General features: G+C 34.1%; 2 protein-coding genes across 6 annotated transcripts in view; one reads left to right on the forward strand and one right to left on the reverse strand.

Annotated features, from left to right (window-relative positions):
* The window catches only part of ACSS3 (acyl-CoA synthetase short chain family member 3), a 276,057-nt gene extending 258,784 nt beyond the window's left edge, over positions 1-17,273 (forward strand). For 4 of the 5 annotated variants that reach the window (XM_074226518.1, XM_074226521.1, XM_074226520.1 and 1 more), the window contains 3 exons: positions 3,489-3,588; positions 3,677-3,852; positions 6,687-17,273. In XM_074226518.1, coding sequence (XP_074082619.1) covers positions 3,489-3,588; positions 3,677-3,852; positions 6,687-6,755 — 345 coding nt within the window. In that variant the 3' untranslated portion in view covers positions 6,756-17,273. The remainder of the gene's footprint in view (positions 1-3,488; positions 3,589-3,676; positions 3,853-6,686) is intronic. The other variant, XM_074226517.1, reaches the window with a different exon arrangement.
* Positions 10,110-27,642, reverse strand: part of PPFIA2 (PTPRF interacting protein alpha 2) — a 190,207-nt gene continuing 172,674 nt past the window's right edge. Inside the window, exons 23-27 of the mRNA XM_074221063.1 lie at positions 22,525-22,700; positions 21,119-21,187; positions 15,935-16,094; positions 14,469-14,560; positions 10,110-11,757 (exon numbers count right to left, since the gene is read on the reverse strand). Coding sequence (XP_074077164.1) covers positions 14,502-14,560; positions 15,935-16,094; positions 21,119-21,187; positions 22,525-22,700 — 464 coding nt within the window. The 3' untranslated portion in view covers positions 10,110-11,757; positions 14,469-14,501. The remainder of the gene's footprint in view (positions 11,758-14,468; positions 14,561-15,934; positions 16,095-21,118; positions 21,188-22,524; positions 22,701-27,642) is intronic.

A 27,642-nucleotide genomic window follows, 5' to 3' on the forward strand; every position in this document is an offset into this window, starting at 1 on the left:
AATCTAAACACACTCAACAGGGAGATTGCCATTCACCACTATAGGCTATTGCTTCTAGATTTCTTTGTAGGGACAACCTAGTCTTCTAACACTTACTGCTCTAAGTCAAAAAATAACTGGCTTAACATTGCTGTGCCATTCTACTGGTGGAAAAATCCTAGCTGATCCTGTGGACAAAGGTCCATACCCTAGAGTTCAAATGATTCAGACTTTCATCTTCTATTTCCCTCTTACAACAAGAATTTCCGCTTGCCAAACTGTTGACCTTGTCCTAAATTTTCCTTTATCTCTTCAGAATATTTTATGTCTTCAGAAAATTTCATCCTTCCTTTATGGCATGTTGATTTAGATAGCATCATTTCATCTATTTTGAAATGCCTGGATCAAAAAAAAAACCTCATTTCCCCATTGTTTGGCTCATAAAACATATTTCTCATTAAATTTTTCTCCTAATTAAAACCATTCCTTCTAAAAGTGTTATGTGAAAAATGATAGCATATGAGGAAATGTTGAAGCCATTGCTTATGTTTGACTTGGTGAAGAGAAAATTCTGGGGGGAACATGCTAGCCGTCAAAGAATATTTAACATAGTTATGAAGAAAAGGGAGACTGGATTTGTTATATTTTGACCCCAAAGGACTGGAATTAAGAGCAGTATAGGAAAATAGAAAGACCAATTTGACTTCAATACAAGGAAAAACTATCCAGAAGAAAATGATGACTCAGAAAATTGGCGATTCCTTCATTAGAAAATGTTAAGGAGAAAAATAGCTATTAGTTGAATATATTTTAGTGGGGCTTCCTTTTTTATGGCTTAAACTTTGTGACTGTTGGAGTCCCTTCTAGCTCTCATATTCTGTGATCATATAAAAAAACACAGCAAGTGGAAATTTCTGTCAAGATCATCTTTGACAAGGTCTACAAGAAAAAAAGAAAGCAAATCCAGTTAATTTAAAGAAAAGCAACAGTCACACTGATTAGTTGAAAAAAACATCTGGCTCATCGTTCAATTCCGAAAAAAAAGTTGAATTAATAAGATGTTTAGGAACTTTGTAGCCATCCCCCCCTCACAGTTATGGTTCATCTCACTGGTTTATTTCCCCAAGGATTGTTTTGACAGGCATAGTTCAGCTTGACTGCTAAAGCTGACATGGCACAATTAATTACCAATGGAAAGAAACCTTTTGTACCTAGTTTAAGAAATTTGAAGCCAAAAGGAAAAGGACGCAGCTGATCTCTGGAGCATGTTTAACATGTTCATTTGGCAGGTAAATATTCCCTTCTGTGACAGCAAAGACCAGGTCTTCAGGTTCTGGTTGTTAAATTCCTGCCATCTGGATAGAAGAAGCACCAATAACTTAGAGAATAGTCTGAAAGGAGAACAATTCTTCTATTTTGTGTGTGTGTGTGTGTGTGTGTATATGAGATAGTACCATTGACATTTGGAGAATCTGGCTCAGCAAATCTCTATCAGAACCTTCTTTGTTAGATATTGGTTCATGATGAAAAGAATAGTATATCTTTAAGGCAGAAAGTCAATAATTTTTAAACAATGTGAATGAGAAAAAACTACTATGTCTTTGGTACCATGAAGATGTCCCAGAAGGTTAAAAAAAGAAATCACCATTCTTTTCTTCAAGATAGTCTCATATTGCTTGAGTTACTTGGAACTTTTAAGATCATTTAGTCTGAATTTCTCATTTGACAGATGAGACAAATTGAAAGGTTTAGAGGTGAAGTATTCTGCCCAAGGTTAGGGGTTATAAGCTGGACCCTTGGACACCAAATCCAATATTATTTCATTATCTCTCTGGGGAGGCTTAATAAAGATAACACCCCCTAGAGTACTGAATGATGGCAAATGCGAGGTAATACTGACTCTTAAATGTGATAGGATGTAAGAGAAGGAAAAGGTCTAGCGACTTCATGTACTCAATAGTTATCTTGTATATTCTGATTTATCTATGTTATCTCTTCTTTTAGAATATTTCCTCTTTCAGGGAGAGGGCTGCCTTTCCTTTTTCTTTGTATCCCTAATGGGTAGCAGAGTCTGGAATATCAAGTACTTAATAAGTAAATGATGGTTGATTGATGGATGGATTTGGGTTTGGTTATTGAAGACTTCATGCAAGAGGTGTAATTTATAGTTTCTAAATGTGCCATGATGGGAGAATCCTGCCAAGTCAACTCTATGTAGCTGCTAATTCTTTTATTTTATTTTTTAATAACTGCTGATTTAATATTTTTTTAATTTGTGAGATAGTTCTATAAGATTCTTTTTCATTTTGCCTACTTGATGCATGAGTCACATAATTTATGAGATGCCATTAGGCATAAAATATTCTGTTAAGTTCTTAGTATCCTAATTATTTTTAACATTATGGACAATGAGCTGAATCGAATCTTAGAATTTATCTGGTCCAATCCACTCAATTCACAGATGAGAAAACTGAGCTATTTCAGAATACTGAAATTCCTTGTCCAAGTGAGGATTGAATGCAGGTCTTCTGAATCTAAAGTATTTAGGTGGCACAGTGGTATACTCTTATTAGGAAAAATCAGACATGACTGAGTTCAGATCTGGGGAAGTCACATAACTTTATTTGTCTCAGTCTCCTCATCTGTAAAATGAGTGAGAGAAGCAAATAGCAAACTGAGAAAACCCTCAGTTGGGACCATGAAGAGGAGACACGACTGAAAAATAGTTCAATAAAAACAACATAACTTTTCAATCTAAGTTTAGGATTCTCTAGTCTAGTTCCATGTCCATTCTTCTTATTTTTTTATAATTATTTTTAATTAAGCATTTTTTATCTCTTCACCCCCTATTAGAACAAGAAAAAAAAAAAACCTTTGTATCATAGCATAGTCAAGTAAAACAAATTCTCATATTGTTTATGTTCAGAAATATATGTCTTATTCTGTATCCTTAGTCCATCACCTCTCTTTCATTATGGATCCTTTTGGAATCAAGACCTTCTCAGGATTTCTTCATAATCTTTGCTGGTGACTCTAATATCCCATATGGAAAGGCTGGTGTTTTGGCCATGTTTCTCCTAGATGACACACATTCCCTAGGTCACCTCAACATTTTTTTCATTGTGTTTCACATCAAGAGCAAATTGCACTGTTGGAACTGACTCTCAAGTGTCTTTTGCTAATTGGGCACTGTTTGTTTATATTTGGCACCTATCGCACATTTCCCCTGGCTTCATTATTAAGTGGCTGTAATGAGGAAAATAATCCCTTTACTTGGAAATAAGCTAAGTGATTTGTCTTAATTATTGTCAGCACTCAGTGGCTACCTTGTGGTGCCTGAACAGATGTCCTGTTGGGTAATGATGTTAGGGATTAGTAGTCATTTCCAGGGAGGTGGCTATAGGCTAATTTTTGGTTCTCCTGCATGTTTTATCTTCTTTCCCCCCCCTTTTTTTTTGTCATGGTGAATAAGATTACTGCCCTGAAATTGATGTCTTTCCCTCTTCCAGTCGGTCCTTTCCCATGGTATGGTAGCAGACTGTGCTGTCGTGGGCAAGGAGGATCCTTTAAAAGGTCACATCCCGTTAGCACTTTGTGTACTGAAAAAAGGTGAGAACTTGCCATCTTTCCTTGACCTTGTGTGGTTAAAGATGCTTTAAAAGTGTTCAGTGCTCACAAATGGAAATCTCTCTCCCAGATGTAAATGTTACAGAGGAGAAAGTTCTGGAAGAAATCGTGAAGCACGTTAGACACAGCATTGGCCCAGTGGCGGCTTTCAGACATGCTGTGTTTGTTAAACAGTTACCCAAGACGCGCTCTGGCAAGATACCCCGATCAACTCTGTCTGCTCTTGTCAATGGAAAGCCTTACAAGGTATCCTGCTGAGAGTTTGTAACACTGAATTCTAATTTTGTTTCCCTTTGATTTCATTGGTACTAGTAAGAAGAAACAGCTGGTCTAGTCTCTATAGCTGAATTTTTGCCTTGAAATAGTCCTCAGAGATCTTTATTAGTATCTCTGGATCTAGCCTAATCGAAGGCTAGACGCTCTTAGTCTTTCTTATTCCTTAAGCTTTTGGTTGAGCAGTGTCTGCGGTATAAAAGAGTAAGAAATAAATGGAATAGGATGGTAATACATTTGAAACTGTGATATGTATGTTGTGACTAATAGGCTAACCAGAAATAGGAAAATTTTTAAAAATTGCAAATTTATGGAGAAGCTCCTCTTTATAGTTCTAGCATCAGAACAGGAAAATACCATGGATAGAATAATGGACTTGGAGTCCTGAAGACTTGGGTCCAAGACCTGCTTTTGATGCTTATTTGCTATGTGATCCTGGGCAAGTTTGCCTTGGTTTCCTCATCTGTCAAATGAGGTAAACCATTCTAGTATCTCTGCCAGGAAAACCCTAAATGGGGTCATGAAGAGTCAGGGATGACAGAAGTGATTCAGCAATAAAACTGGGAATAACAGTATTTGGAGCATCTGCCAAATCAAGATTGTTGAAGTTCTAATGATCTAACATTCTAATGATTTAACATAAAGAACTTGGTATGTAATCCTATCTAAATGTCAGCAGTGATCATCCTGAGATATTTGTAAACCTAAGTAAGAGCATGTGTGTGTCCCTTGATTATAGCTACAATTATAGAAAAATATTTTCCTTTCAAGGAAATGTAAGATAATTAAAATTAAACATATTGTCATTCAAGGTCACACTCCATTAGCACATTGTGTACGGAAGGAAAGTGAGAATCTGCCATCCTTCCCTGACTGTGCATGATTAACGATTCCTAAAAATTATTCAATGCTCACATAGGAAATTTCTCCCCTGGACATAAAAGCTATAGAGGAGAAAATTTTGGAAGAAATCGTCATATACATGAGACAGAGCACTTGCCTGGTGCCAGCTTTTAGTAATGACTGCCATGAAGTGAAACACATAATTTTACTGATATGTGAAGAAGTCCCAGAGAGGGTAAATGTCTAGGATTGGACGATTAATGTGTATCAGAAGCAGGTACAAAAGATCATAGACTTAGAACTAGAGGAGACCTCTAAGAACATTTGGTACAACCTTCTCCTTTTGTAGATAAGGAAATTGAAGTTGAGGAGTTAAATGCGTTATTTATGGACATATAACTAGAAAAATACAAGGGAAAATTTGAACCCAAGACTTTCTGACTCAAAGTCCATCATCTGTATTCCCCAATGCTTTACTACTTCTCTGATGACTACAAACAGAAGTTCCTTATAAATGCTCATTTTGATTCCCCTCCTTCTATGACTCAACCTTGAGATTATTATTCTAGTATAAATGACTTAAGCTGATAATTAAAATCTAAATGAAGAAATTTGCAAATGGATTTGTCCTCCTAAACAATTAGCATCTTGACCCAGACTAGAGTTTCTTAATTTTTATGTAAAATATGTGTGTGTGTGTGTGCGCGCACGTGTGTGTGTGTGTCTTACACACCTTTTGGCAGTTTGTAAAACCTTCTTAATATAATGGTTTTGAATACAGAAAATCCATATATACAAAGGAATATATATGTATATATATAAAAGAAACCCATTTACTAAAATACAATTATAAAAATATTTTTTAAATGAAAAAAATTTGATTTTAAGATATTCATGGATTGCCAGTTAACTATTGAACTAGACCATGTATTTGTGTGTTTAGTTGAAGATCTCTATACACACATAAGTAATTCTACATGAATCACTTTCATGTGTATTATAATATTGGGAATGATAACAAAAAAGAAAGTAGGGATGGTACAATTACACCTTCAATTTAAAAAAAAAGATTGGCATTAGTAACACTGCCCAACTTTCATCCCACTATATAGCATCATATTTCCTAAACAGGTATCTCTTTACATGGTTGTAATATGTAAATTGATGAATGTTTGCCTGCAGAGAAGGTATGCTTTCATTGTAAAAGTTCTCAATAGTTTCATTCTTTATGTTAATATAAAAGAGGTTCAAAATAGTTTATTATCATTTGGATCTTTTTTTTACAAGTAGCTATTTTTTTTGTTGTAGTTTGTCCTTCATTCTTGAATGACATCAGGGAAGTATTGCCATGACAAGCACATGAATTGGGTTTGAGTGGGGGGGGGGGGCTCTGTGCTAAATCAACAACCTCACTTTCTCTTCTAGGGTCATCTGGGTCCTGGGGTCAGATATGAATCAAAATGACTAGAAATGGTCCTGGATGCAAGGTGATCAGGATTTAGTAACTTGTCCAGGGTCACACAGCTAGTCAGTGGCAAGTGTCCAAGGTGGAATTTGAACTCCCATCCTTCTGACTCCCAAGCCAGTGCTCGAATCCACTGTGAACTACCTCAGAGAAGAAGGATAGAATTGCCCATAAGTATACCAAATGCAAGGGAAGTTACATGGTACAGTGGATAGAACACCAGACCTGGAGTCAGGAAGATTCAAATTTGACCTCAGAAAAATACTAGCTGTATGACCCTGGGGCAGTCATGTAACCTTTATTGCTTCCTTATCTGTCAAATTATGTGAAGAAGAAAATGGCAAACCTATCTAGTATCTTTGCCAAGAAACCCCCATGCAGGGACATGGAGAGTTGAATATGACTAAAAAAATGACTAAACAAACACAAAATATAATATGCAAATTGGGTAGGAAAAATGGAGAAAAAGGTACTTATAATTCTCTGACTTTCTTTCCAGATAACTCCTACAATTGAGGATCCCCGTGTCTTTAGCCATATAGAAGAAGTATTGAAAGGAAGATCGTGACCTTGCATAAACTTGCATAACAGTGGAGAAGAAATTTTACTTTGGCATACAGAAATAAGGTGGATAGTTGACAGGTACAAAGCAAAGTAACTAGGAAATAGAGTAGAATAATTATGTATTTGAATGGAAGGTTCTTAATTGACTTTATCTATGGTTACTGCATATTTGATACAAGTCTTAGTATTTTTATTGATCCTTTAGCTTAATTTTTTTAATGTTTTTGTTGCTTTGCTTAATATAATAATGCTAAATTCTATAATGAACCTAATGAGACTTTAGACTATCAGAGCTGCAAGGGATTGCAAAGATTATCTTGCCCTGCTTCCACCTCCTTCTTCTTAAATTTTACAGATGAAAAAAACTGAAGCCAAATATTACTTTGGCCCTTCTTCTTGCCTTATGTTCAAATTTAATTGCCACTATTTTGAAGAAGTTAGAAGTCTGGCACAGGAATAGAAGGAGAGTACTCATTTTAAGTGACCAATTAACCTTAAAAAATGTAGCTGGCATGGGAAGGAAAACATGATTAATCATAGATTTAAAGCTGGACTTAACCTCAGAGATCTAATTCCTTTACTCATTTTGATTGATGAGTACACAACTGAGTCCACAAAAGATAAGTGACTTGCCCAATGTCTAACAGGAGTGTGAGAAGTGAGATTGAAATCACATCTTTGGACTCAAGAATCAATGACCTTTCCATTGTACCATGGTGCTTCCAATTGTGCTAACAGTAAAATGGACCAAATGGATCTAGAAGGAGGGAGATAATGGAGATTTCTGATGAAGCAATTTTTCTGATAAACCCAATTTCGAACAAACTTAGAATGAATTGAAATACACTTGTTCCCTTTAAGGTGTGTGCAGTCAACTGTATTGTGTATAATTTCATCCTGGATGATTCACAAGGTACTTCAGGACCTTTCAATGCCTTTGGGTCAGGAGAATGGATTATCACCACTGTATGTACAGTGCTGTAGTTCTGTTAAAAGGAAAAACAAAAGTAGTGGGGATTTAGACTCCTAATATTTTGGAATTTGCTATTTGAATGAGTATGTCATCTTATTTCCTTGTCTTTTTTGTTAAGTGTACTCTTAAAAGTATTGCAAAGTTTTTGAGACACTAGAGAAAATGAACAATTACTATGTAGGAAGCACTTATTTTAAATTTTGTCCATAACTGTAGCAAAGAAGCAAAAGAACATGATTTCCTAGTTTTTCAATTAATTCAATGTATAAAAAATTGTATAGCTTACCTTGAAATTTTAAAGGAATAGGATTTTTTTTGGTATTTCATGTAATTATTTCAGCTGTTAATTTCTAACATTTAAAAATCAATAATGTCCTTGCATGAAAAAAGTTACCTTGTTTTCTGTCTTTTTTTTTGAATATGGTTTCATTGATAAAAATGGAGAGTTTATTGGAGAAAGTTTCTTCTTTTAAGCACCTAGCTTCCATCTGTTTAGTACTGTTTAGTTACTGTGAAACGGAGAGGATGAACAGGCACTGGCAACGTTTTATTTAGTTTTTAAAGGTAAGGCGAATCCATTTAACTGCAGATTTTAGTGATGACCCAAATCAAAGGAATTAGAAAACACTCTGTAGGAACTTGGAAGAACTATTTTCCAAGTGGAAACTTGAGAAGCTTTGTGTTCATTATCACTAAAAGAAGGATCCACATCAGTCAGATCCCAGGTTCATTGCGGTACATTGTTATTCCTTCCATATTGTTGGGAGGAGGGGTGATTTATAGGCTAAATGACTATGTGATTTGGAAAATCTGAGTAAAACTTTTTGGCCCTTCCTAACAGAGAAATCTGAAATTTTTTTTCTTTTATGGAGGTTTTATAGAATTAAAAGATAAAATATGGTGATATTAAACATGTCTTCTCTGCATTTCTAATTTCCTAAACTTTTTTTGCGTCATCTACAGCTTTGATGAAACTCCTCCAAATTCCAACTTAATTTTTTATGCCAAACCTGCAATATATTGAAACCATAATAGGGAAGGTCTTGATGTGGAAGGGATAATTATACCTACAGGGAATTTTAGTCTATAGAAAGCAGGAGTGGCCATCTGAGCACTTCTTCATTCATATTTATCACTCTCCTGCTTTTTAATCATAGGAATCAGTTTAAAAAAAGGCTTTGAAAATATAATCCTAGAATATTTGTGCTTTCCATTATTTTAGATAGCTTGTGAATAAAGAACTGTCTTCAAAACCAAGAAAACCTGAGTTCTAGTCTAGTGCAAGACTTCTCAATTCTATTGCATAATAGGCCCCCTTCCTTTTTTTCATCATAAAAAAATATGACCCCCTGTGGGCCATGTATTGACTTAGTCACAAAGTAACATTGTTTTGTGGTATTTTGATTTTGCTAATTCTCAATTACATTTTAAGCTGGTGGGTAAACACTTGAGAATGTTGTGGGCTGAATGGGTCTTCTGTTTGATTCCTCTGCCCTGGACAAGGAAAGTATAGATCAAGTCCGAATTTCCCCTTGTGAGATATATCTAGTCACTTTGCATCTCTTTTAGGATAGTAATGTCTTTAAATGTTTGGTTTCATTCTTATTTTGTTTTTTAGGTTTTTTTTTTTTTGTAAGGTTAAGTGGCTTGCCCAAGGCCACACAGCTAGATAATTATTAAGTGTCTGAGACCGGATTTGAACCCAGGTACTCCTGACTCCAGGGCCAGTGCTTTATCCACTGCGCCACCTAGCCACCCCTGTTTCGTTCTCATTTAAGAAAATTTGGATTCAATTTATAGGATAATTTTCTTATGGGATTTTCCCCCCTTATTTAATTCTTAAGAAAATTAAATGCAACTCTGGCCCACTTGGAAAGCTGAACCAAAATTATAATGCTTTATATGAAAGACAGCCTGATATATAACTAAGGCTAGAGTTGTGAATTGGCAGCCATGATTGAAAACTCAAAAACACCTATTTTTAGAAAGCATAAAAAATGACATCTTCTCTAAACTACCCCAAAGTGTATAAAATCTGTCTTCAAATATACACTCTAAACAATACCTAGGGGAGGGGTCCATGGAGATAATTCAAGAGATGAATGAAGAGGTCTTTGAGGTCATAGATTACCTTTATACCAGTGATAAAAGATGATCCAGAATTTTGGAATCTGGTGGAGGATATCTTGATTTTTTTTTAAAGGGACTGTTAATTCTTAGAGATGTCTTTAATATCGTTTTTTTCCCCCTGAATACTCCTTTTATGCCTAACCTAATGTTATCGATAATGAATAAAATCACCTGTTCACTTATCTTTTTATAGATAGGAATTTCCCTAGTTTAATTCCCTCTAAGGAGCACCATGATTCCTGGTTTGTTCCAACCCCATCTGCAAACCTTGGGTGTCTTCTACAGGTTTAAATCACATATTCACAAATTCTTTTAATGGCAAATCCAACGATATGTGAGTCTAGTCTTCCCTCTTGTGGCAAAACCAGGTAAGACAGTTATCCTTGGTATATGGTGGCTAATTTGATCTTCATTGAGGTACCAATGTTGTGAGATGATTTATTTACATATTTCCAAACTACATACTTTGTTTTGACTAACTATAAAACAAAGATTAAACACAGCAGTGGAAGAATTTTTTTTTTTTATTGACAATTGGGGGAAAATTCTCTCACCGTTACCTTTCTACTGAAATCTGTCAAACAGAAGACAACAAAACAAATGTTATGTACGTGCAAACAGTGCAAATTAAACTGCAAAAAGAAATAACTAAAAGACAGATCTTGAGCTTAGAATAAGGTCAAGCAGTAGAAATTAGCATTTAGGTAAATGGCATTATTAATAGCTTGTACTTTGAAATTTCCCATGTAAACAAAGAATAAACAACAGTCACACCACCAAAATGAAGCCACAGGGAAGAATTGTTCTATATTTTTATACACTATATAGGTCATTTATTCTGTCTTTCAGTTATCTCCTCTGATAAAAATGGACTTCAGGGAAGTCTCAACAAGGCCATATTGGCTAAAAGCTTATAACAAGTTGTCATGGGTCTGGCTAATGCCCTGTTCCAAAGATTTAAAAAAAAAGTGTGTGTGTGTGTGTGTGTGTGTGTGTCTGGGGGTAATTTCAATTTTTTTTTTTAAGTAGCAAATTTGAGCCTCAGACTCTTTGTAATGCTTAGAGATCATTGTCTAATGCTGGCTGGCTGGCGACTGAAGACCTAAGATGAAAATGTAGTTATTAGGCTAGAAAGGTTCTTTCTTGGTCCACAGGTAACAAGAAAAGATAATGTTCCTTATAAACTTGTTTTTGTTTTTAGTCATTGCTTTTGTAAACAGTTTGCTTGTATTTTTGTTGAAAAGGATAGTGAGCCATCACAGTGCTTTTCTACAGATTTAGGGCATTTCAGGTTGCCTTTGAAGGTCCATTTTGGCTCCATTTCCAGGTTAAATCACTCAGTTTGGATGGGATCAGAGGCAGGTGTCCAGCTTTAAGTATTGACAGATTTGAAGGAGGAACAAGTGGAAGCTAACTCCAATAAACATATTCATCTGACTGTTACAATCCAAAAACTGTAAAAATGGAATGATAAGATACAAACAGGATAATTTTCAAGTGCTTGCACTCAGACTCCATGAACCATAGAATTTTTTTATATAAAATCATATTTATATCAATTTTTTTACATAAAACTTACACATTTTAAAAGAAATACATACACAGTAATACATAAGTGCCTAGTATATTACAGTAAAACAGATGGAACAATGTAAAAATGAGTGGTTCCATTTTGTAAAACATCAGATGTAAAGGATGCTTGTTTTAAAATGACTTAAGCTTTTTTTCTTACAATTGTAGTGAACTAACCAAACAATGCATGGGAAAAGAATCACATTTTCAGCTTAATAAACCTTGACTTGTCATCATTTTCCCTTAGGGCTCAATTGTCCAAGTAAATGTTCACAGCTCCTCTTTGAAGGTGATAGTGCACTTCAGGTAGAGTAGACTGAAAAGATGACATCTAAAGAAATAGTAAATAGAATGTTATCAACTGCAGTCTAGTTTTAGAACATTTTTTACTTTCTTAAGAGTGTTTACCTAGAAAACCAATTCCTCTTGGACTAACACTAATAGAATTTGAGAATAGTAAGTAGTCATGGGTCCTGGGACCATTTGCATAGATTTGTTATTCTTTAATTAAGAATGTTAGACAGAAATTAGCATATAACATGAAAAGAGATTTTATCCACTTGAAAGTAAGTTCAATAGTATTAGCCTTTAAGTAAGTAGTGTAGCACAAAGGATATAATCATGAATGTAGAGACCCAGGAAGACTTGGATTCAAATCTCAGTTTTGCAATTTATGACCTATGGGATTTGGGGCCTCAGTGTAAAAATGAAGGAACTGAAGTTAATAATGAACTCTGGTCCTTTCCAACTCTAAATCTAAGCGGCCTTGATACCATAAATCTGGGATCACTTGAGGTGAGGGTTGTGATTTCTTCTTTTATTACAAAATATTTTTATATCTCTATTTCATTAGGAAATTTTAGTTAGCAATTTTCTGGGCTTTATTTCACATTTTAAAATATCCATAAACCTTACCATACAGCCAAAGGAGGTATATCATAAATGGTTAAGGACCCCTGCACCAATTCAGTATCCTTGTAGAAAGATGGAGTCAATTGAATTAAATTATTCTAGGGAGCACATTTGCTGTTATTTGTCCTTCTTTCTTGAAGAGGGCCATGATGTCAGAAAGGTGACTCCATGACTTAAAAGTGAATTGGATTTAAGTGAGGAAGGGTCATGCAACCTAACTTGCCTCACTCTCGCCTCTGGAACCATCCAGTCCAGTGGAAAGATATAGATCACTACCACTGGAGATACCAGAATTTGATACTATGTAAATTTAAAAATTAGAGTACTGCAACACTTTTCTTACCACTTAGGCTATAGATACTTTAAGAAGCTGTCACTATCAGTGATGTTAAAATAATGTCAGAGTTGTTGAAATGGTCCAAAGGTGGCATTTATTGACATGCCCATTGCTTCTCTTTCAAGAAAAATCAGAATTAGTATTTCCATAGTGTTTGCAAAATATTGACAAAAACCATTCAACATCAACAGAAAATTGAATAAATAGCATGCTCTGAATTTTCCAGAAAGAATACATACATTGTTCATCTAAAATAATTCTTCATGGGTTTACTATTATGAATACGTATGCTTAGTATTCCCAAGAGAGAGAACAGGAAAATGCTAACTGAAACATTTTATACACAACAGAATGGGACCAGTTAGGAGAAAAAGATAAATGTTTCTATTAGTCAAAAGCAGCAAAGCAATGATGAACCATATTAAGTATTCATTGTGTAAAACAGAACAATATTCAATTCCTGGGGAAATTAGCATGTTGTATGTAGGACATATTTATTGCAGAATATTATACTGGAAAACCTTCTGTTTAGTGAAATTATTATATGCTTCAGACTGTGCCCAATTAAATGCCAAATTGTATGTAGTAATTACATTTTTAATGTTAGGGTTGCATGTTTTTAATTAAATCTCCTACTTTAATGACTTTTTTTTTATCAGTATGACCCTGAAACAATGATACAAAGAAGGTATAAATGCAGCTAGATCCCTTATTGGATACAAAAGATGAATTAGATTTCTGGTGGCCCTTGGGATTCAAGCTAATGAACAGTTAACTGCTGTTTCTCATCCATTCCCCTTCATACTCTCTTATTGCCTGTGAACATACCATTTTTTCTGAAAGTATTTCAAATTAATTGTCCCTGTCTGTTCTACAAAATGGCATTGACTTGGTGAAAATGCACCTACCATGTATGTGTAGAGGTTGAGGGATTCTTTCTTGTACATTGGTCAATTTAGTAATTTATTTTATTTTATTTTGATTATCATGAATAGCGGAACCCTGTTATATATTATGGATTTTTCATGGGTAAAAAACTCAATTCCCACTTACATTAAAAGATTCTAAGCTAACAAGACCATTTTTCTTATTTCCTGACATTATTGAAAGGATTTTTTCCACTTTTCAGAAATGTAATAATTTATCAAATTTTCTTCTTAGCATAATTTGGATGAAAAGCAAGTCAAGATGAAATGTCAAGAAGCTTAAATTTTTTGACAGAGATCTCTAAGACCAAGGGCTCTTAACCCAGGGGTGTGTGACCTTGTTTTGTTGAATACTTTGATAACTGTATTTCACCAGAATTGACTTCCTTTGTAATCCGATGTATTTTATTAAGGGATTTAATAACATTCTGAGAAAGGGTCTCTGAAAATAAAAAAAATGTTTACGAAACCCCTGCCTAAGACCAAGGATGCCAAGATCTTTTTCCTACTATTTCATTTTCATTGGGTAAGTTTTGTCGAAATCACTGTCTTCCTCACCTATGAAACTATTATTAATTTATAAGATATTCGCTACTCCTGATTTAAAGGACAGATGCTGATTAGTTAATAAATACTGCATCCCTTAATATAAATATTAATAGAATAATGTTAATTAACATAGCATGGATGGGATGGTGGTGATCAGATGACAGGTCGCCATGAGACCTTCAACCACAGCACACAAATGTTAATGGTAGCACTGGATTTAGAAATAGCAACTACCAAATAATGTCAGAGATGAAGGGGGTGAAGGGGGAATGTGGAAACGAGTTGCACATTCTTTTGGAGTAAACAATAGCTACTCACAGCAGTTCAGTGCTGCCTCCTTTGATAGGCGTGTCAACATGAATATGTGCGAACAGTGGAGCTGTCTAACCTCTGCAATCTCGATGAAGCAACTGTAAATGGAGAGAAGGGCTTTAGCAGTTCTGGGTGAGGGAATATCAAAGTCCAGAATTAAAGGGGGGGGGTCCCCTCCCCAAAAGAGCAAATCTAAGTCAACTAAGACTTCTCTGGTTCCCCTGAAGAGATTTTCCCTCTTCTGTAAAATGAGGGGATTAGACTAGATGGCCCCTTGAAGCTATAATTCTCTGGTCCTACAATCTTCATTCTTTGCCAAAAAGTTTCAGCTTTGCTGAGTTTTTAGTTTCAAAAGCATTACTGGCATTGAATTTCCTGAGAAGTTGGGAAGAATGCCTTGAGGCTTCTAGATGGGACAGTGAATAGATTGCATATAGGTCTTGAAAGAGAAGAAGGACCTTAATTCAAATATGGTCTCAGATTGGTAGATGTGTGACCTTGAGGAAATCACTTCTCCCCTCTCAGCTTTAATTTTTTCATCTATAAAATGAGAAGGTTGGACTAGACTGCTCTATTTCTGTTACCCTTCAATCTAACTTGAACCATACTATATTACTCTCTCGTTTTGACAAAGACATAGAATAGCCTGGTAAAACATAGTTGAAGCTGTTTTTGTATTTCATTCAAGATTCTAGCTCTTGGTAACTAATCAGTTCTTATGATGACACATTAAAATTCTTGAAAGACATTTTAGAAATCTTTGAAAATCATGAATTGATGATGTGGCAAAGTAAGAGATTATGCTATAATGAATCTCTATAATGAAATAAAACAGTAAAAATTCATTATTCCCTTAATGGCTACTTGATAAAAATGATTCTCATGATAAAATCTTTACTCAAATTCAACAAATTTATGAAAAATATGCTATGTATGCATTTTATGCCAGGTACTAGAGAGAGATAAAATGTTTAGATTGAACTCTTTCCTAACAGAGAGTTTTCCTTACTATTTATCTAGTAATATTTATTAGGAATTTTTAAAAGTGATTATTTAAGGTTTTATACCATTGTCAGAGGGGATATATACATATACATAGTCATAACTATGTATCTGTACATAGATATTTGGTGAAGCTGGGCTGCTGCTGTTGAATGTGAAATTTATTAAGATCTAGTATCTTCATATATTTGCTTGAAAAAATAGAAGTTTAATAAAAACATAGAACATCATATTTTTTCATTCCCCAATATAGCCTTTAGCCAACACTCTTGCTGGACATATATGTAATAACCAGATGTAATCTAAATGGTGGGAATTTTAGAGCCAACCACTTGTAATTTATTCAGGGTTTTGCTGAAAGCACAGAATAATTTTTAAAGGAAGGTAATAATCAATTCCCAAAAGTGATAAAATGCACATTTTACTATCTTATCCCATCATTTGAAAACCAGAAGTTCAAATTACTGTACCATCCGTTGCCATTTTCCGGGATTGCCCAGATGTGGTGGTTAGCCTAAATCCGGCTGGCAATGTCTCTGAGGAACCAGGCATCATACTGATCCCATGGACTTCACGGGGAGGAAACTGTCTTCTCCATGATGATCCACGCCTAAAATTCTTGTCATCACTCTTCCAGGGTGGAGTTTTAAATGTGTTGAAATAAAATGCAATCAGAATGTTATAAGTATTTGAAAATGTGTTAATCTAGATACAATGTCTGTATTTTTAAACTTTGTCCTTCCACCCCTTACTTGTTAAGGATATTAAATTTCTACACCTCTTGCTGAAAGTAGAGACAAATATATAAATAACTATTGGGGGAGATGAAAAGGAAAGACTGACAAGTCTTTGAAACTTTCTGTATTCTTTTTTTGTGATAAATCAAATCTAAATTTTATTGCAATGAGAGCAAGATGCTTTTTAAGGTAAGTTTGAAGGTCTGGAATTGAGAACTGTGATCAGTTTCATTTCATACACACTGATTTTTATAATGATGAGATTATATAGATAATTAAAATTTTTATTACACCAAATTCCATCTGACTGTCACACCTCAATACCTATGGTTTCGTTAAGGATGGGTTTTAAAATGAGAAAGGCAATCTATCCATGAGATCATCTGGCACAATGCTTGTTACTCTCTATACAGTATAATTTGGTAAGATGGGTGTCATAAAGAATAAGAGTTAGATATATTTAGCTTTATCCCAGAGGGAAGAACAAGGACTTTGAGTTGTAGGAAAACAGATTTTTTTTTTGCAGAGTATAGGGAAACACTTTTTGATGTGTTTCATTTAGAATGAAATAAATCAACTGCCTATTGGAAAATAGAAGGGGATGAAAGGGAAGGGGGATTTCACTATTGGTCTTCAAAGAATGAAATAATTTCCTTGACACAAAGAGATTTTTACTGAGTTAGCCTCTGAGGTTACATCCAACTTATGAAATAATACACTTTTTTAGAAATTACCATTGTTTTTATTGATCTACGGGGGGGAGGAGGGGCAAACTCTACCTTGCAATTTAGATAGAAGAATGTATAATAGTAATATTGTTGTTTGAAATCCATATCATTGAGATACAGCGGCTATCAGAGACGATAGCAGTTAAACCTTTCCACTTTTTTCTCAGGGGTGTTGGTTTATATTAACTATTATCTCTGTGACCTAAGTTTAGTAGTGTCAGTTTTTTCATGTCATTCTAGTCCTTGTTTCTGGTCTTAATCAGGAAGATCGATTCACAAAAATACTCATGTTGACATGAATTTGATAGAAGAGAGCAATCTGTTCCAGTGTTCATTTTGCAAAATGGTTGTTTTTCAATAAAAGTTATTTGCTTTGAGTAACTTTGAATTTACTATATATTTTTTAAAAAAAGATACTTTATGTATCAGAGATTTTCAGTTTCATATATAATTCATTTTTACTATTCTCATTTACATCTAGAATTTTTTTGCTATTCATTCATTACCCCTTCCCCCAATTGTTTTTTTTTTTCTTAGATAGGAGGAAATCTACATTTAGAATAAATTTTTTTTTTCAGTTCTAAAATTATGATGAACTATTCCATGGTATTTTTCTAGCCAAGGGACTATTTCCTATAAATAGAGTAATATATGGAGCATTGAAGAAGGAATAATTAACAGAATAGTACCTACTTTTTTCTGTGACTTTTAGGTCTGTTTCCATTGCTTTGGAAAGTAACCACTTCTGAATGTTCAGAGACACCCTTCCTCCCCTTTTTTTGTCAAGGCTACCATATATTCCAGAGCATTTTATTTTAAATGTGACATCCACTTCCTTAAGAGATCTGGGGGAAAGCAGTTTTCATAAAATGCTTTTCCCAGGTTATCTATTAAATTAGCCAATTAATAGTTGGAATCATTTTGAGAAAAGGAATGTCCTAGACTGTAAATATGTCCTAGATAAGTCAACATTATTACAAGGCCAAATAAGTTGAGCTCATTTTGCTCCCATGGGAGAGCATCCATAGTATTGTGGATTTTACTTTCAATGGAAGGGAAAAAAAGCTTCTTAAAATTCTTAAGCCCATTTAAAGAATAAAGGGGAAATATATTATTTTCCTTCAATTTGTATTATCAGGAAAACACATGTATGTTAGACCCCATATATCAAGAAATTTAGACTCACTTTCTGAATTCATATCTTTTTGTCAGATAATTTGACTTAGAATTCTCAGGCCAAGAAAATCAATCCATTATAAAAATGTTATCAAAAAATTAGGATCTTGACTCTACTATTTTTTTTTTACTATAATAAATGGCTTTTAACTTTATGAGCCTCAACTTTTACATCTCTAGAATGGGCATAGAATTTGCAAGACCAACTTAGTAGGGCTACTGCCTTGATTATTTTTTCAGTGAGTCAATCTGGATCTATTTTTTATCCATATAAGAAACTTCCGGGGAGGAAACTTCTAATGAAGACAAAATACCTACTCACCAACTTGTTCTTCTTAGGGAATTACCTGGTAGCAGTGAAAAATTAACAAACTATCCCAGAATAGCTCAACCAACAGAATTCAGATATAAGACTTGTAGATAACCTGCATTATGACCAACTCTCTATTCACCACGACAACCATAGATTGCCATGTAAATTAAAGTTATTGTGATTTTGTAAAAAATAGTCATATGGTTTTTTTCTTTTTTTGCAAGGCAAACGGGATAAAGTGGTTTGCCCAAGGTGACACAGCTAGGTAATTATTAAGTGTCTAAGATTGGATTTGAACCCATGTACTCCTGATTCCAGGGCGGTGTTTTACCCACTATGCCACCTAGCTGCCCCTTATTCATAAATTTTTAATGCCTCTTGGAAGTCAACTATTAGGAGACAGGTTAAACTTTGGCTTTAGACCAAAGATTCTCAACCTGGGACTTGTTCATTTAAAAAAAATATATTTTAATTAACAGGATTTCAATATAAATTGGTTTGCCTTATAATCTTATGTATATTTTATTTCATGCATTTAAAACCATAATTTTGAAGAAGGCTCACAACCCAAACTAGTTAAGACCCTTGTTTTATCATTTGTACTGGAAGGAACAATAAACTTGAAATTGGATTCCTACTGTGCCTGTTAGTATCTACATGTGAAATTTGGATTTTCCAATAACCTTGAACATCAGTTTCTCATCTCTGATTATCAAACTTCAATGTGTGAGCCTGTTTATTATAATCTCTATTACATGGATAAAAAAAACAATGTTTTTACCATCTAATTAATGTCTAGGTTTGTTTTGTGGACTAACTTAAATGAAACATTTATACATTAAACATTAAACATTACACATGCCATGACTGCTAAGTGATATTCTAATAATTCAGGTGAAGTATTTTTATTATCTAGTATTTATTATCTAGTAACTTTTTCCCAAAATTATGGGTCCAGAAATATTTGGAACCAACATTTCTCCCTGTATCAACTACAGAAATATCAAAACACCATTAGTATGGCTTACATTTTAAAGCAATTTTTGGCTTTGCCTGCTTTCTTTGGAACTTCTTACAAATGGTTGCAATTTATCTGTTTCTAAAGGAAAGAATGCTGGGCCTGGAGTCAAGAAGACATAAGTTCAAATTTTGCCTCAAATACATACTATTTGTTTGACTCTGGGCAAGTCACCATGTTTGCTTTAATCTAATGGAGTAGGAAATAACAAATCAATCTGGTATCTTTGCCAAGAAAATGCCATGGACAATAAATAGTATCCATAGCATCACAAAGAATTGGACATGACTGAATCACTAGACAAAAACAAAGGACCTATGAAATTTGATGGAATTATTAAAAGTAATTCATTTCACAAAAATGAATCAACTGGCTAAAAATAATGGAAAATTCATTTACTTTAAAATCTGAAAATTTCTCATTAAGGGAATAATATTCAGTAATCTGTTATTAGCTGAGTCTCTAAAATTACCTTTAAATGAACTATTTTTTGGTTTAAACTAAATTTATAAACTATATCACATTATTTTTTTCAAAATTTTGATTAGCTGCAATTCAACAAAATTCTTTTACTTTGCAATTTTATATAATTTATCATATGCATTTAAAATATTATTCTGGTAATGACGCTCTGACTAAAATGGATAAAAGCATTAAATGATACGTAATATTCTTATAATCTTTGAATTGATACCAAATTAATCAGAACAGTTGGCTTCCATTCATATATTATGCAAAATTCCAAATATTTTGAGCAATATTATCTTCTTTAAATGATCAAATTTGATAACATGCAAAAGCATTTTGCAAACTATAAGACATTTTATAAATTCTAACTATGATTTCTTGAATCATTTCATTATCACTGATTCCTGGAAAATATATTTAATATTAGAGTTTTATGAATTTCAAAATAGTTAAATTAGTTTAATACTTCAGTTCAAGGGAAAGATAGATGAATTTGGAGAATGTGAATCTGAGTTTAAATATTAGCACTGCTGTTTGGTTTTTTTAGGTTTTTGCAAGGCAAACAGGGCTAAGTGACTTGCCCAAGACCACACAGCTAGGTAATTATTAAGTGTCTGAGGTCGGATTTGAACTCAGGTACTCCTGACTCCAGGGCCAGTGCTCTATCCACTGCATCACCTAGTGGTCCCTTAGCACTGCTTTTTAATACCTGTGTGACTATATGGACAGCTAGGTGTCTTCAGGATAAAACAGTGGACCTGGAGTTAGGAATATTCCTCTTCCTGAGTTCAAATTGACCTCAAAAACTTTCTAGTTATGTGACACTTAGTAAAGTCATTAAATCTTGTCTCAGTTTCCTCATCTGTAAAATGAGCTGGAGAAAAAATGGTATACTGCCCCAGAACCTTTGCCCTCCCAAAATTCCAAATCCGGTCATGTAGAGTCAATTATAACAAACAACTCAATAGCAACAGAAATGACTACATATGAGTCATTTTCCTTAGTTTGCAAATCTTTAAAGTCAGGAAATTAGAACAATTAACCTCTAAATTCCCTTCTATTTTTCAATCAATGAGCCCATAATCCTCCTTAAGAATGATAATAGGGTAAGACTACTACTGTAAGTAAAGAGCAATCACAACCCCCTCCTTCCTTAGAAGATGCATATCCTTTATTTACTATAAATTCTCTTCAAATAAAACATAAGGACTTACTTCATCTAGTCGCCTCTCAGTTCCCAGTGCCAAAAGATTGTTGTATTCTCTTTCAAGAATTTGTCTCGCCTAAAAACAAATTAGACACCTTAAGGACATTCTAAAAAATTCATGTGCTATAGTCACTAACTGAGCAAATATTGGAAATCTTAATTTATGTTACTTATGTCACCTTTATTTCAAAGCAGCTAGGGACATAGCATAGAGTATTGGACCTTGAGTGAAACAGTCATTTTAAAGAGGAAAATAACATTCATCTGCCTCAGTTTCCTCATCTTTAAAATGGGTCTACTAATAATATTCCAGGATTGGAATATTACAATAATATCCCAGAATTGTGAGGATAAATGGAGAATACTTATAAAGAACTTCATCTACCTTAAAGTGATTATCAAACTGCAAAGTATTGGAATATGGCTCCAATACTGTATTTTTTAATAACTTCTTTACTTTTCCCCCTCTTTGATTCCACAGTATTGGAAAAAAAAGAGAGAGGATAGAATTTTGCCAAACTTACATGTAGTAGTATTAAATTCAGCAATCAGTGGCTTTTATTTTATCCCAGTAAAGCTACTAGCAATTCAGACAAAGTTTGTGTGTGTATACAATGCAAACCCACTGAAGTGAAGAGTGAAAAATTCAGTCATTTATCTGAATCCCCTTTCTGCCTGATGGACTTGAGTGAAATAAGCTGGCTCACAAAGAAAAATAGAAACTGTTTGAGCATCTGTTGGAGATGGTGCAAAGAGGGGATAACTGAATAGGGTGGGAAGTACTTATCAGGTAGCATAAAGAGCAAGAGAATCCCAAGACTTGGTTTGGAATCTCTTCCTAACTCCCTGTGACCTGAGGCAAGTCACAACCTCAGTTTCCAATTTCCTACACCTTTGGGTTATTATAAGGACCCAATGAGACAATAATTGTAAAGCACTTAGCATATTATATAAATGTTAGTTATTATTATTACCTTTACAAGTTCATTAAGAAATAATGCTCCCTCTATGCTTTCTTTCACTCTATTTTTTTTTTTGCCCCGCTATTGCCTATTTTTGCCATATGGCCAGTAATGGAAATATGCTTTGTAAGACTTCACATGCATAAAAGGAAGGATTTTACAGCTCAATTGGTCTCTCATTTGATTCAAAGCACTTTTATTATAAAATGAGATCCTATTTGAATTTCAATACAAAGGAATACAACATGTAGGCACAATAACCATTAACCTAGCTGAGATTACCCTATTAATGGGTGGAGGACTACTGAGGAGTTTAGAACTTAAAAGGAATAAATGAATGAAAAATAACTGATGCTCCATCAATTCATATAAAGACTGATTACTTCCTCAAATAATAGTTTGTCTTTACATGAACATCCCTCCCCAGAATTCAAAATGCTAAATGACTTGCCTGTGTATTCTGCGTAGGAATCTGTAATAATAAAGCTAAACTGCTATAGTCGAAGTTCTCATCCAAGGCTATGAGGGATCCATGCACCCCACTTTCAAGCACATTATTAGCATACTCTCGAAGTCCAATTGCTTGTATCCAGCGAATCACTCGGTCATTGCTCCAAACCAACACATCTAGAAACAGAGGACAGCAATAATTTTGGGAAACTGGGATGTACTTCATAATCAAAACAGCTAGAAAGGAACCATGGAACTCTTTCCATTTCACTGGTCCTATTGTGACAGGAGAGAGATAACTAGATGGCTTCATTCCACCTTTTTTTTTCCAAGCAAGTCATGGATATGAGGGTGATCTGGCTGGTTAGGTGGGTGACCCTTCCTCCCTCACTGCTTCATGTGCATCCTTCCAAAGCTGCATGCTTGGACGAGGAGGATGACCTTCCCTGATAGAAACATACTGTTCTTTGATCAAGGGTATACAAATAGCGGCACTCCCCTGCTAGAACAAGCTCCCAAGTAAGTCATATACTATCACTGAAATGAACTGAACTAATTAAAGGGCCAAAACCTGTGCTTTTTTCCCTCTATAATGGGTCACTAGATGACGTTTTTACAGCTAGATTGGTCTCTCATTTGATTCAAAGCACTTTTATATAAAATGAGATCCTATTTGAATTGCAATATAAAGGAATACAACATGTAGGCACAATAACCATTAACCTAGCTGAGGTTACATATTCCCAACCTTTTCCTTTGGGGTATTCAACCTTAAATACATCTTTTGGTGGTATCAAAAGGAGCTGTAAAACAACATGACCTACCTAAAAACACCTATTATTTTGAATTCTTCAGTATGTTTGTAGCCTTAGTTGTTTTTGTATTACATATAATAGAAATGTTTACCATCCTCCCCAGTTACCACTAAACCTCCCAAGTACATTAGCCATTCATAGCAGCTACTTCCAACATAATTTTCCTTGATGATGTTCAGATGTTCATTTTGGAGATGCTAAATTTTTAAAAACATTTTTGTTATTTTTGAATTTTACAATTTCCCCCAAACTCGCTTCCCTCCCCCCACCCCACCAAAGGTAGTCTATCTTTACATTATTTCCATGCTATACATTGATCGAAATTGAATGTATTGAGAGAGAAATCATATCCTTAAAGAAAAAATAAAACAGAGATAGCAAAATTACATAAGATATATATTTTTTAAATTAAGGGTAATAGTCTTTAGTCTTTGTTTAAACATCACAATTTTTTTCTTTGGATACAGATAGTGTTCTCTATCACAGATATACTAAAATTGTCCCTTACTGTTGCACTGATGGAATGACCAAGTCCAGTAAGGCTGATCATCACCCCCGTGTTGATGTTAGGGTACATAGTGTTCTTCTGATTCTGCTATTCTAGCTCAGCATCAGTTCATGAAAATCCTTCCAGGCTTCTCTGAATTCCTATCCCTCCTGGTTTCTAATAAATCAGTAGGGTTCCATAACATATATATACCACAATTTTTTCAGCCATTGCCCAATTGATGGACATTCACTTAATTTCCAATTCATTGCCACCATAGACAGGACTTCTATGAATATTTTTATACAATATCTTTATACATGTTTTTACCCTTTTTGCATGATCTCTTCAGGGTATAGACCCAGTAGTGGTATTGCTGGATCAGAGGGTATGCACATTTTTATTGCTCTTTGGGTATAATTCCAAATTGCTCTCCAGAAAGGTTAGATGAGTTCACAGCTTCATCAATAGTGTATCAGTGTCCCAGATTTCCTGCAATCCTTCCAACATTGATTGTCTTTTCTAGTCATATTGGCCAGTCTTAGAGGTGTGAGGTGGTATCTCCTAGAGGATTTATTTTGCATTTCTCTAATAAGTAATGATTTGGTGCAATTTTTCATATGACTATGGATTGCTTTGATTTCCTCATCTATAAATTGCCTCTGCATATCCTCCAATCATTTGTCAATTCAGGAATGGCTTTTTTAAAATATATTTGACTCAGTTCATATATGTGTATATATATATATATATATATATATATATATATATATATATATATATATATATTAGAAATGAGTCCTTTGTCAGAAATACTAGTTGTAAAAATTGTTTCCCAATTTACTACATTTCTTTTGATCTTGGTTATGGTGGTTTTATTTGTACAAAAGCCTTTTAATTTAATGTGATCAAAATTTTCTAGTTTGTTTTTAATGATGTTCTCCATCTCTTTCTTTATCATAAACTGCTTCCCTTTCCATAGATCTGATAGGCAAACTATTCCTTGATCTCCTAGTTTGCTTATAATATTGTCTTTTATGTCTAAATCCATTTTGATCTTATCTTGGTATAGGGTGTGAGATATTGGTCTAATCCAAGTTTCCCAACTGTTTTTATTGAAGAGAGAGTTTTTATCCCAGAAGCTGGACCCTTTGGATTTATCAAACAACAGATTACTATAATCTTTTTCTGCTATTACACCTAGTCTATTCCACTGGTCCACCACTCTATTTCTTAGCCAATACCAGAAAGTTTTGATGAGTGATGCTTTATAATATAATTTTATATCTGGTAAGGCTAAGCTACCTTCTTTTGTACTTTTTTCATTAAATCCCTGGAAATTCTTGATGTTTTATTTCTCCATATGAATTTACTTACAATTTTTTCTAACTCATAATTTTTTTGGAATTTTGATTGGTAGGGCACTAAACACGTAGTTTAATTTAGGTGGAACTGTCATTTTTATTATATTAGTTCAGCATTTTTATTATATTAAGTTCAGCCTATCCCTGAGTAGTTGCAGTTATTTATATCTGATTTAATCTGTGTGAGAAGTGTTTTGTAGTTGTTTTCATAGATTTTCTGAGTCTGCTTTGGAAGGGAGACTCCCAAGTATTTTATGTCTGAATTTACTTTGAATGGGATTTTTAGCTCTTGCTGCTGTATCTTGCTAATAATATATAGAAATGCTGAGTATTGTGAGGTTTTATTTTATATCCTGTTGACTTTGCTAAAGTTGCTAATTTTTTAAGATGATTTTTTAGGATTCTCTAAATATACCATTATGCCATGTGCAAAGAGTAAAAGTTTTATTTCTTCCTTCCCAATTCTAATTCCTTCAATTTCATTTTCTTTTCTTATTGTCCAAAGTAACATTTCTAACACAATATTGAATAGCAGTGGTGATAACAGGGCTAATTTTTTTTAAAATGGTCTTTGGATAAAGTACCAGCCCTGGAGTCAGGGAGACCTGAGTTCAAATTTAGCCTCAAACATTTAATTACCTAGCTGTGTGACCTTGGGCAAGTCACTTAACCACATTGACTTAACAAAAACCAAAAGAAAATGGTCTTTGTTTTATGTACAAAATAGGAGTAGGTTGTACTTGCTCTAGCCTGTATGTGAACATAGACTGGTGAAATATATACACAAGTAGCAGGGTAAACTTTTCTGGTTTAAAAATAAATTCAAAAGCCCAAATAATAACATATCTGTGGAGCAAATTTTCCAAATCTGAGAGTGACCAAAGTTGTCATTTAATAAAGGCAAGTAGATGTTGCAAGAGATATAATTCTGGATGAGAAATCAGGAAAACCTGAATTCAAATGCTGCCTCAGAGATTATCTCTGTGACTTGATCTCTCTCAGTTTCAGTTTCTTCATTTATAAAGTAAGAATGATGGTTGCACCTATCACATAGCATTGCCATGAGGATGAACTGAGACAATAATTATAAAGCACCATGTAACTGTTAGCTTTTCAGTTTTTTCCCCAATCTTCAAGGATAATTGAAAGCCCATCTTCCCATCTTATTCATCAAAATCTAAAACTAGAAATCTATTAATTTTGGAAGGAGCAAACCTTTCCCCCACCCAACCTGCATATATTTTGGATACTTTTGACTCATCAGTAAATGGTTCAGAGCCTGATGACTAGTGTGTCATAGTTTTGAATTTAATTTTGGTACATCTTTGAAATGCAAATGTTCCTCTCCTATTAGAAGTTTCTTTAATTAAGGTCAAGACTAATTGATACTTCAGATAATAACAGGGGCTTAAATCACTGGAGAGAATTGGTTCATACATATGTCATATTAATAGTAGAAAATTATGATCTCATAAACTTTTTACACATTTAGGTATCATCATGCTCACTCCCTTTCCTGACCCTTCCTTCCTTTGTTCTAGACTAGCCCAGAAGGTCATAATTCTAAATAAAAATAATTTGCTGTGGGACCAAAAGAATACATCCCTCCCTTCTAGATCCTGATATTTATATGAGTAAGGACAACAAAAACTAATTTAAAAAAACCCCAAAACCCTTTCACTTGGACAAAACGTATACTTGTACTCAACAGTTTTTATTAGGTCAATGACTGACTTCTTTCTTGGTAGCATCTTTGCCCCATTAATACTCACATTTCAATTCAACCAAACAACTTGAAAACAACTTTCAATTTTCTAGGGACCCCGAAATAAAAGGAAACTAAGCAATTCAATTTCAATAATGGAATAACACCTTCTCATGCTAAGTAAAGAAGTCAATGAAGTGTTAAAAGAAATACATGGTGTCAACTCTCCAGTGAGTCATATGTAGGGAAATAAGTTAACCAATCATAATATCCTGTATGGAAGACCGTCCTAGGAGAACTAACATTGTGGGCTAAGAATTCAGGAGGAAAATCAGTTTTGACATTTTTAATGCATCGGACAAAATACGGCTTCATTGCTATCAGACACTTGGTAAGCTTTGGAACAAAATAAAGAATACTTAAGTCAATAAATGTGTCTAATTTTTGAAGTACTTTTTTTGGTGGGGAGGAGGGAACATTTGGTTTTCATGAATACATTATGACTCAATAAAGGTGAGTTTGAAATCATAGGTGACCCTAAATTATTTATGCACCAACAAATATTGATTTAAAAATACTATTTATGTCAACGGCTATACTGTTAGGAATAAAGAGCAATATGACTAATAGGGAACATATATAGTCTCTATATATTTTTCTACAGAGTAGAAAGGGATGAAATACTTAGGACTCATCCCTTTCATGCTCTTTTATTTCTTCTTTTGGGAAAACAAGTAGTGATCTCATA

This window comes from Macrotis lagotis, chromosome 2, assembly GCF_037893015.1.
Source record: "Macrotis lagotis isolate mMagLag1 chromosome 2, bilby.v1.9.chrom.fasta, whole genome shotgun sequence".
NCBI classification, from domain to species: Eukaryota; Metazoa; Chordata; class Mammalia; order Peramelemorphia; family Peramelidae; genus Macrotis; species Macrotis lagotis.